Source organism: Hyalella azteca, unplaced genomic scaffold (assembly GCF_000764305.2).
Source record: "Hyalella azteca isolate HAZT.00-mixed unplaced genomic scaffold, Hazt_2.0.2 contig16221, whole genome shotgun sequence".
NCBI lineage: Eukaryota > Metazoa > Arthropoda > Malacostraca > Amphipoda > Hyalellidae > Hyalella > Hyalella azteca.
In genome coordinates, this window is record NW_025946048.1 from 14,942 (window position 1) to 27,407 (window position 12,466).

Consider the following 12,466-nt stretch of genomic DNA (forward strand, 5'->3'; position numbering starts at 1 on the left):
TGCTAAACTGTGTCAGAATGACCTACACTAGAGCAAAAGGTGCATCGCTATTTGAACGAAGTCTCACTCATTCTTCTGAGTGAGGTCCTCTCTTTCCTCATACCTCGAATCCCAGTGAGGCTTCAGGGCTGGCCGACCAACGGTGTAACTGTGAACATGGTCTCGCTGCGCCATCTGCAGAATACGGGCCAGGAACAGCATATGAAATTCTATATAGCCTTCATTGACATTACAAAAGCTTTAACTCAGGTCAATCGAAGTGGACTGTCTATCTTAATGCTGTCTTAAGGTCGGCTGTCTTACCTGCCTGCTTGCCGCGATCAAGTTCTTCCACGAAAACGTGCTACAACGGTGCAACTTCCTAGGCTTCACCACTTAGCAGCGGAGTGTAAAGATAGGTTTTAATCTCATAAAAACACTCAGTGATATCTTTTCTGCATGTTCTTTGAATGCGCTTTCGAGGACATGCGAGCTTTAGCTCCATGTTATGTAGCTTGTGCGACGACAATCTCCACAGCATGGCTCGTCTGCATGCCGGGAAAAAAATTACCAAGATAAAAATCCACGAGATGATGCTTCATTGATGATGACCATGGACATGGATGTCCTAAACTTGACACTAGGATATAAGAAGAGTGCTTCATTAACCCAGTATTGTGATAGCCACGCAGTTGCTCTGGTTGCCATACTCTGCGTTTGGCGCAGAGGCTGAGCGCTGCCATAGTGCCGGTTCGAATCTGCCCAGTAGAAACAGCGGCAGCTGCAACAGCTGTCCGCTTTCACCTTTGCCGGTTGCGGTAGGGGCTACTATTCTAGAACAGCGGCAACAGCTATCCGCTCTCACCTGTGCCGGTTGCGGTCGCAGCTGCTATTCTAGAACAGCAGCAACAACTATCACCTTTCACCTGTGCCAGTTGCAGTAGGGGCTGCTATTCTAGAACAGCGGCAACAGCTATCACCTTTCACCTGTGCCAGTTGCGGTAGGGGCTGCTATTCTAGAACAGCGGCAACAGCTATCACCTTTCACCTGTGCCGGTTGCGGTAGGGACTGCAATTCTTGGTTCGGCATGTTAGGTCATTCTCGGCGGTGTAGGTCCATTGTTCCCGAGACGTCCTGATGCTGACAATGCGATAATGGGCTGGGATAAAGATATTATACTGATAGCGTATTAGGTAAAACGGCCAGAAACACTAAACTATTTCATTAAAAATGACGAAATAGTGAGCATGAGAATAGAGATTTGACTTGCTGTCGAGGGGTTTAAGCGGTAAGGAACCAAAAGATATTTCATTTAATGTTAACGAGGTTATTAGCAAGGACCAAGCTTGAAATCTATTCATTGCTGAGGACGTAATCGGCATTGACTAAGAAGGGAATCTACTTAAAGCTAATGAGATAGACTGTATTTTCTATGGCTGGGATTTACTTACTGCTAAGGAGTTAATCAGCACACAATTATTTTAGCAGATGTAGGAAGTTTTTTATTAATATGATACAGAGAGGACTGTGTGATCTGAATAGTGATTATGATCAATGAAGTTCGAATTAGAAGATGATAGGTAACCCGAATACCATACACATTATACAACTTGGCGCAGCAGTTACAAGTAAAAACAAGAGTGTTGTAAGAGAGCTTCCATCGTGCCTTGACATACCCGTGATAAAATAACAAAAATAATTCGCTTAAAGACTGTAGTAAAAGTACACACCAAGTTCATCAGAGATAAAACATCTCTTCCATTTTTCTTATGGTTTATTAAGTTGAACTTCGCAACATAAAGTTTTCAAATGCCGCAAAAACAGCGTCCAAATATATATTTTGTCGGAGAGGCTAAAAATATTCGGGTAATCCAATCACGACTTCTAGGTATCGTAAAGCAAAATTTTAGAATTCGACTGTCAAAATTCACACAAATAAGTAAATATATCAGTATATTCGTAAATATAAATATATCTAAATATATCATTTCGATATATTTAAAACTGATAGTGATTCCTACTTCGCTAAGCTGGAAATTATGCAAAATAAATAGTTAACTTCGAATTGAAAACTGAACTTCATTAATGGGAGTTTCATGCCATAAGAAGGTTTGAACGATTCCTCTTTAAAATGCGGTATACTTTGATTGCATAATTAACTGGATTAGGGATGCCGGAACTGAAAAAAGATGGATTTTTAATACAATGGGGATTAGCAAATATCATGTCCCCATTTAACTCAGATACCGCTGAAAATTCTGTTAACGCATACAAGTAAAGTGTTTGAAATAAGAGCTGCACTCGTTTAACCATAATCTAATGGTAAAGTATCAAAATATTGTTATAATATTAGAAGACAAATTAACTCCATCCTACTGTATTCAATTCTGATTTTATTCATAAAAGTTAGTTTCAAATTTGTATAGAATAAGTCTATATAATGTATAAGTGGCCCAGTGGTTAAAGTTCAGAGTACCAAGATTGGCGCAGGGAGGCGCGGGTTCGATCCCAGCTCTGTGCGCCAGTTTCTGGTCAGAATCGGCAAGGAGGCCGGGCGGTTAAGCACAGCAGAATTGTAGCAGTGCGTTGCGAGTTCGAGACGGCAAAATGCTGTAATGTTAAGAATCGGCGAAGGCCCACGTCCTAATAAACGCTGCAACCGCTATTAAATGCTTTACTCCTAAATTCTAGAAGCGATGGTAAGCGATTGAGCCACCAACTATTACATACATTCTTGATCCCATAAAGTTTCAGTAGTAGTATCGTACATACGCGCCCGTACAACTATCCATTTACCGCGCTAGCCTTCAAAAACCCATATGGTGTTCGTAATGCTAAGAAAATAATGCCGACAACAATCGCTTGAACTGAGGCAGTATAAAATAAATTACAATGAAAATCTGCGTGAAAATGTCTAATGTGAAGATTACGCAAACAAGGTATAAGATTACACATAATAGTTTCACCAAATTCGAAACAATCAGAATTAGAAACAAATGAAGGAATTCAGGGACAGAAGAAGAAAGCCTGACGTTAACGATAGTGTTAGAATTATCTACGAATATCGTATTCCTACCATTCAATTAGTGTCGACGACCGGCGAATCGAAAGCTACAGGATGCAATTGCTGTATTGAAAACATTCAACAGAAATTTCTTCATATCCTGCAAGGGTCGAATAATATCATTGATAATTCCGTTTCCATGTGTTCAAAGGAAATCTTCCATGTATTTTGCATGGGGTTGAAGTGCTCAGGCTAGGGTTCTACCTAGACATACCAGTGCATTACTGAATTTTTTTGGACTAAATGCCGCAACCGTCTTGACCATGCGGCAAGGTTCACCCTTCTTCTGCAAATGAGATTTAAACGAGGTTAGCAAATTTCTTTGGTTGAAATGTATAGAAAATGAATTGTGAAATTATTTGCGAAACTGTTAGTTTCATTACCCACAAGCCACACTGTCACACAGCCCCCACCTAAACCAACTTGGAAGTTTTATCTTTCCACGTTCAGAAGACAATATTTCACAGATTCTTGCCGCGTGCAAATACTTCGCCTCGAGAAAACGAAAGAATTTCAAAAACGTTATCTTAGTTTTAGTGAGTGAACACGCAATGTTATTGCTTTATTACTTCACATGAAATCGGCATTGAAGTTTACGAAACTGAATAATGTGCTTTCGAATGGTGAACTACAGTACCGCGTACGCGTAGAGAGCTGGAGGATTCATTCCTTCGCGCGAGAACAACGGAATAACACTAGTAAATGAACATCTCAATCATATTTATACTCAAAAACAATTAGAACATTAATATTTATTAACTGCGGACACTCACGTAAAACTGACGCAATAACCGGTTTACCTCTCTCTCATGCACGCTGGAGACTGAGTGATCCAGTTGCGCGCTTTATTTTCTTTGCTTGGTAGTAAACTGGATGATATGAGAACTAGGTTGAACGAATATAATTTTCAAATGAACTGCCTCCTTTCGTATGATAATCTGAACATTCTTTTATTTAAGTTATAATCAAATTTGCTCATTGGTTTCGCTATGAAATTATATGCTCTGAATTTGCACCCTTAACCGCAATCCTGCATTATTTTATACTTTATAGCATTAAGCCAGGCCTTCAATTCTCACATTGACTTTTTGGGAAACTAATCTGTCATATTCTTTCCTGTATTATTATCCTTTCAAGTCACATCAGCTTCATTTACTTATAATATTCTATACAATTACTGCATAAGTTGTTAAACTAAATGTTTACTTGTTGTCGATATTTACTCCATAGCTATAGATTTCTATCGCCTCTGTATAAAAACCCATACTGATTACCAATGCCTGAAAATCCATTGAAGTTATTTTGAAATTCGATGAACCATATAAAATGTTTTGGGAAAATGCAGTTTCGTTTTACCGATAAATCAAATGGCAGAAAGCCTTCATATTGGGAAATATTCGCGCCCAGTTTTACTTCCACTTGGAGGAAATGCTGCGCCAGCGTTGACACTGAGCTCGCCGTAGCGGTGTGGCCAGAATACGCACCAAATTGATGCTGAAGAAATGGGAAAACTACGAGCAACAAAAGCGAAAAAAGTAAAATTCTAATCAGAAATATTAATTCATAATCGGGAAAGTAAATTTTGAAAGTGGAATTGAACTGCTAAACTCCCAATTATGTCAATAGAAGGTGTGAAGGTTCTCAAATTGAAATTTGAGCAATTTTACACTCGATTTTACTAACATCACTTACCAGTTCTGTCATTGGTTCAAAAACTTGTTGAAAACATATATAATCAATATAATAACCATATTTAGAGCTCGTCGCAGAAATGTTTTGCAATGAAGATATGTTGAATTTATTTGGTATTATTTTTTTCCCTTGCTTTCTGATACTATTTCTATTTTGACCAAGAAACGGTATTTACCTCGTAACAATACCAGTATTAACTGAATATCTGCTTGGCTTTCATGCCAATTTGCGACTAGTTTAATAGTGTTGAGAACTTGCACGTGTGGCTGACCGTCTGCCACTTGCTTCACCTTGGTTACCAGTAAACATTGCCGCATTGCTTCTTCACTACAAATTGTGATACGATCGATATACGATAAATGAAGAAGATGATATCGGCAGAATTTTTATCGCTACTAAACTCAAATTAAGTTTCAGATAAGTTACAATAAAATTAATCTCCGAAGTTTCGCAGAGGATAAACATGAGAGGGCCAAAATTCTCTGCTGAAAATTCAAGTATTGGGCTGCTTGTGACTGATTAATTTAAGTTACAAATGTTTATAATTCGCATCAGATACAAATGGTTGTTTTCGCTTCAGATACACTTGATTGTTTAAAAAGTAAAGAATAAAAAAATACTCGGGGAAATGGACTTCTTCCAAAATCATAATGGACTAACACATTTATTGCAGAACCAAAACAAAGACATGAAACATATTGAACACGGGTCTAAAAAGGAGCATACACCACAATTATCAGGTCCGCCGCAGTCCAGTGCAAGATATTATATAGTTCTGAATTCCAGTCGAAATGACCCCATGGCCAAAAGCGCAGCAAGGTCCAATTAAATGATGTCTATTTCTCCACAAATTGTTCCACGTGCCACCCAGAAGCCACAATACACAACCAATCCGCTCGAAATCACCGCAAACCAATGGCTTCGTGATTTGTCTTGAAATTAAGGGCCCGATGAATCTATGAGAACTTTTTTCCGGGTTCATAAATCACGAGAAAATCACGTAATTAGTTCTTTATTTGCACGCAGTATAACCTTCTGAAAATTTACTGGTCTCAATAAAAGTGCAATGAAGTGAATTTAGCCTGTTCACACAAGTATGTGAATATGACTCTTTTATAGTGTTAAAATACTCTTTCATATTGCTAATATTATTTATACAAAAGTTAATACTTTTTCGTAATGTTGTAGATGGACTTTTTAAGAAAGAAAGTCTTGGAGTTATAGAAAAGTTCTAGGCAATTTTTTTGACGTAGAACCTGAAATTGGTCGTCAATTCAATTGATCTTACCAAAATATGCATGTTTTCTTGATTAATGGTTGTTTGAAGTTTGCATTTTGAATATATTTACGTTGGCATTAAAGTTACATGAAAATATTCTTAAAGTTTTTAAAAATGCAAAATGGACATTCAGGCGTGAAGATTTTTTGCATTCTTTGTCATTCTTAGGAAAGGATTGAGCTTCAAAGATCATGAACGAGCAATTAGGTTAATAATAATTGAAAACAGCTTCAAACATGAGCGCAAACATGAATAATAAGTTAGAATTCGTGATATTTTCGCGTCGCCAGCGTATTAAGTAAGAACCATCCCTTAGAAACAACTCATGTAACAGATCGAGAAAGTTTTGATAGTTGCTGCTGCTGTCATTCACAGTCCAGTCACTCCAGTGTAGAAGTCGTCGATATGAGAGCCAAGGTAAGTCACTGGAATTGGGGAGCAAGATCGCAGCACAAATTTTCAAGGTGGTATGATGTAGTGGAACGAGAACTATGACTAGAATAATAGTGGAATGATAACTACAACTATACAAATATAGTTGAATGAAAACTGTAACTATAATAATAGAGTAATTATAACTATAATATTAGTGGAATGATTACTAATAGTAGAATGATAAGTGAGGCTTGCACTGTGGGAATAATAATCAGATTATGTTATAGATTATGAAAAAAAGTAAATAGCTGGTGCACTGCATTTGAGAATAATCTTCTACAAATTAATACTCCATTGTGATTGAGATTTGGACGGCCATGTTGATAACTATTGGTGAGGAATTACAATTCAGCATGAAATAATATTGTCAATCATCACCGTGGATACCGTGGAGTTGACATAAATTGCTCACATTAATTTAGTTACTCAATTAACAGCTATAACCCAAGTTATGTTATGATGGACTAGTCCTGGTCCAACTTCGCAGCAAAAAAGCAGCAAAGTTTTGAGCAAAATTAGAGGGCAAAAAATTGTTGAAAACTTCTAACCAAATTGTCTAGGACTTGGTTATTAATTACTGTCTTACTTTTGCCAATAAATGAGTGTCATGCTCTCAATTGCTTAGAGTGCTGTGAATAGAGAATGAGAGAGAGTGCTGAACAGCACTCTATTCTTGCTGAATAGAGTGCTGTCTTCACGACAATAACGATCGCGTGGAATAACCGGGATATTGCAAAATGTTATTCCCCGATTAAAATGTCATTCAAATCAGGCGATTAGCATCAACAACCTTTTCAAATCTACTACAATGGCCGTAAATTTGACAAGGTAATAACGAAAATTAAGCTTTTGCTCATATTGCGCATCCGCTATAAACAGATGTCCAAGAAAGCTCTGTTTTAGACCTCATCGCTTTTAGGATGCCAATATTTGACATAGAAAGCCGCCAACACTTACCAAAACTTCCATCTTGTATTTAATTAAAGACACGGCAAAACGGGCATTGCATTGAAATTCCAAATATGCTAGGTTATTGTGAGCTATAATGAGGCTGTGATCACACTGTGTCATATAATTCAATGATGTTCAGGAAAAGTTGTGACGCATCTGAAGTTTTTTGATGATAGTGTCTATGTGGTAGTAAAACTCATAAATAGATTTTTATCAACTATGTTCAGGATAACCTCACCTCTAAATTTGAAACGATTTTGACTGGAAATTTTGATACTTAAGAGATGGAATAAATGGTATTTTGCGGTACCTATTGATTCGGAGATAATTTTTTTCTTTTCGGCAGTTCGAAAATATAAATTCGAATTAAGGAGCAACATTATGTGAACTCTTAATGAAGGCCAAATGCAAAGTATATCCAATAATATCTCTGTTTGGATATAATATCCAATAGTATCGCTGTCCCACCTTTTAATCCAAATGAGGTTGGATTTGAAGGTGCGAGGTCAACGTGTACTCGAATCAATATGTACTGCTGTACTCTGAAAAGCTTACAACCTTCTGCCTCTGCCCTCTAGCATCAGCGTCCTGCTTTCCTTTTCTATACATCCTCTGAGAATGCCATGAAGTGAGTTAGGCCATTGTGCAGATGAAGTTGTAGAGCTCAGTGCAGGCTTTGTCAGACATTTCAAAGTTAGCCTTGCGTTTCATCCTGCTACATGTGTTGAGTGTTTGATTTCCGGGATTGTCTTGAGCCCACACGCCTTGCTCGTAAACAGCCGTGCCGTAGGAATATTTACCGTCTTCCCACACCCAAGTGTAGTCAGTTTTCCTGTTAACCCAGAGCCAGTAGTCCACAGTAGCGCCAGCTGAAGAAAGAGCAATATGACTCGTTTTAACTCTGTTTTTGTTTGGAAGAGCAAACTAATTTGCACTACATTTTTTAAAATACATGGTTACCTTCCATACAATGTGCTACTATATCCTAACGTTCACACAATGGTTACGTTCGAACACTATTTTCATGTACGGGCAATAAATTGTACCACTTCGACCCCTTCGCATATCGGTGCGGAAATCGTCGATAATTTTGTCCCCAGAAACATTCGATACAATACGTGTATATTATTTAGGATAAAATCGATAAATTGGTGCTGACAGTTTCTCTCGATATGCTTTAGTCGTATTTGACATTCGAACTGGTGACAGTCGTGCACTGAAAACATATTTTATTTAGCATTAACAAGGTAATAGACAGGATCAATAATAGATTTTAATTCCTGTTAAGGAAGTAATAGGCAGATAAAGGACGAGATGTTACTTACAACAAGGGAGGTAATAAACAAGGATCATGCGGGGACTCTGCTCACTGCTAATGGGGTAATCGACGCAGCAGGAATCAACTTACTGCGCATGAGGTAATCGGCAAGTTTGAAGTAGCTGTCTTGTGATGGAGGAGCGTAGAGTTTAGTTCCCGCAGGACATCCGATGGCTTTGGCATCGGCGAAGTTTGTCGCGTTCGTGCTGAAGTAGAGACAGCCAACCCCCAGGATCAGTTGCAATGGAGGGTAGCATGAAAAACCTGGCAAAAAGTAATATTTGTTTCAGAATTAATTCTAACAAATGCAGGAACTCGTCAGGCTGAATTTTATTCTACGGGATGACTTGGTTGAAATTGCGAGGATAATTCACAAAATGAAATGTGAAATTCGGGTGAAAGTTTTGACCTAACGCAGTTTGCTTGTGATGCATCAGGCATATCTTACAATTTTTTTATTTACATTAAAATAGCGCCTGCTTTCAAATCTAATTAGAACCATAAACAAATACCCATCCCAAAATTTTGATTCCAGATCATTTAGATTCCATTTCATGGCTTGAAGTTTTCCCTAAACTTTCAATCTCTCTGCGATGGCTAACAGCGGCACATTGTGATACAGACTCAATGTTATGTGTGTCTCCGAAAGACGTCGCCATATGAACGAAAAAATTTCTTTTTTGATATGGCAGTCAACATTTTTGCAATCCATATCAATTTGCTGACCAATATTGACCCAAGTCACTGGAATGCAGCGACCCTAACGCTTAAAATTCAGCTATCAGACAACATTTGTACGACATCGAGGAGCTTACTCTTGACGTAAGTAACAACCCCAGCGCCGTGTTCGAGGAAGTCGTGAGGCTGCAGAAGTTGGCCAGTGGCCGCCACCGCCGCCGTGAACTTGCACGTGTACGAGCTGCTGGCGGCGGGTGTGGCTGAGATCGCCACCGCCACACACGACGGGTCGAAGAAGCATTTCGACCGGCAGTGACCTGGAAATGAGAGCCCACTTGCGATGACAAGGTGATATCTGTCTCTTATACACATCTAGATGTGTATAAGAGACAGGGTATGCGCTTTGCGCTCGGTACTCGGACGCACTGATTATATGCATGTATCACAAAAACGATTAGAACTATCTGGAAGAAATAATTGTTCGAAAAACAAAACTGCAGTTTCATTTTACCGTCAAAATCAACTGGCAAAAGGCCTCCATATTGGAAAATATTTGCGTCTAGTTTTACTTCCACTTGGAGGAAAAGCTGCGCAAGAGTTGACACCTGTCTCTTATACACATCTAGATGTGTATAAGAGACGATCCCAGCTCTGTGCGCCAGTTTCTGGTCAGAATCGGCGAGGAGGCCGGGCGGTTAAGCACAGCAGAATTGGAGCAGTGAGTTGTGAGTTCGAAACCACAACAAGCTGGGAATGTTCTGCAATGTTAAGAATCGGCGACAGGCCTACGGCTTAATGAACGTTGAAATATCTATTATTATTATTATTAATATTATTATACATCTTATGGGAAAAATCTACGGTGGTTACTCCCAACATTCAAGTAATTTTCAATCTATCTTCATTAACAGACTCCAAGGCTTACGTTTGCAAAGACTTTATTCGAACAGTTACAATGCGTGAAAGAAAATTAATAACCAACCAAATGCAGTTGTAAAAATTACTTAAATAGATCCAATTCTTGCTGTAAAAATAATGTCTGGCTAATATCAAGGGTGGCCTTGCAGAAAATTCAGTGACCATTCTTTACTTTATCGCAGTACATGAATAAAGAAATTTCGAACACATACCTATCGGAATGTTTCCGGTAGAGGTTTATATATCAGGCTGATGCATCCAATGACTTAAGCATGTCCGATTAAATAAATAATAATCAAAATAACAATAATAATCAAAAATCTTGATGTACAAACGCTGGCACCATAGGGTGGTTGCAATAGCATCGTCAGAACGATAGGGGAACTTCATCAACGTTTGAAAAAATCCTGCGTATATCAAACTTATTTCCCGCTCCTTTAATGAGGAACTAATCTATACATTGTATCTGAATGATTGACCAATAGAGTTTTTTTAGGAAAATTACGAACTTGGAACCATATGGATTTTATGCATATTACTATTTATAATTATTATATTATATTATATTAGATAATAAAATTCATTATTTGCCATTAATCTTTAATAATAAAAATATTTCTCAATTAAAAGTATAGAAATGGAAAAAGTCAAAATATTTCTTCAGTTATCAAAACTTAATTGATATTTTTTCAACGTAACTTTTACTTCACATGAAATTTCAACAGTACTGTCTGGATATTTCTTTAGAAATATGATCAGAAAGTGACTTGATGGAAAACTATTTTATATTTTCTGCGAACCAAGGAATCCAAATGGATGATGCAAGCTATACATGTCAAAACATTACCTGACTACAAAGCCAGTCAAGTAAGTAAATCGACTCATTTACCCATCCTGCAACTCAAATCACTCAAATTCAAGTTTTCAACAGGCATTAGGCAAAATAATTGGAGAAGGGACTGCTCCATTTACTCGTGCAAAAAGTTTAAATTCAGGGTTTAGCAATACTTATTTTCATCGCAGCCAAGACACGGTTTCAAATGAAGAAAACGAAGTGAATGCTTCATATCTCAATTGAAAACAATTTTGCTTATTAGTTACGTCTTTGGTTCAAAGACTTGAAGAACACATATATAGTCAATAGAATGATCAATTTTGGAGTTTGTTTCATAGAAGTTTTCCAATTTAGAAGTGGTATAGTTATTCATCGTTCTTTGCTTTCTTTTTTGTTCTTAGCATAAAAAGCCTTTATCTCGTTACAAGAAGTCCGTATTCGATAAATATTTGCACTTGAGTCGCTTTCGAGCCATTATTCACTATCGACTCACTTGAGTCGCTTGCGAGTAGTTCAATATTTTGCGGAACTCGTGCGGCTGACGGCCAATCTCGCATCACCTTGGTTATCAGTAAACATTCGCTGTAATATTTCTTCAGCATCAATTGTGAAAAGTTTTGTCGGCTTAGAAGAGAGTTTAACAAATTATTAGGAGAGTTAAGAAACCTTGTGTTCAAACTTAAGCCATCAAAATTTTTTTATAATTAGGAGTGCTGTCACTGAGAATTATTTCTGGCTTTTCCTCTGTATGAAAATTTAAATTCTCGGTTGAGCTTTTTTTTAATACAATTGGTTATTCTATTACAAATAGAATAAACATTTATTTGATACAAATGGTTATTCCATTGCAAATAGAATAACCATTTATTTAATACAGATGGCTATCCTATTGCAAATAGAATAGCCATTTATATAATACAAATAGCTATTCTATTGCAAATAAAATAACCAATTGTATAATAAAAATAGCAATTCTATTTAACAGAAGCAAACACTTTGCATTGCGAATAAAATGTCAACACTAATTCAGTAGTTGCAAATTTTCTCATTTTAATTATTTGAGACAGCATATTCAAAGTATTGTTCTGCATATATTGCAGACTTGATGTGTGATGTATGACATAATTATAATTCTTTCGTAAAACCGATCTCTGTTCAGGGCAAAATAAATATGAATGCCTCTTGATAACAATACAAGTGATGCGTGACACCCGTCAAACAATTATCTGGACAAAATTAACTTTGAAATCGGTAAAAATAAAACTAACCGACTTCAAGCAAACATAATCGGTATGCGCTTTGCGCTCGGTACTCGG

General features: G+C 37.4%; 1 protein-coding gene across 1 annotated transcript; it reads right to left on the minus strand.

The window, feature by feature from the left end:
* Nucleotides 1–6,615: 6,615 nt before the first annotated feature.
* On the minus strand, nt 6,616–11,208 carry LOC108670651. Its single transcript, XM_018158126.2, has 4 exons — nt 11,205–11,208; nt 9,535–9,714; nt 8,810–8,983; nt 6,616–8,270 (listed from the first exon to the last, which is right to left on the minus strand). The coding sequence occupies exons 1-4, from the start codon at nt 11,206–11,208 to the stop codon at nt 8,035–8,037; spliced, it is 594 nt and encodes a 197-aa protein (XP_018013615.1). The 3' UTR covers nt 6,616–8,034.
* Nucleotides 11,209–12,466: the final 1,258 nt, after the last annotated feature.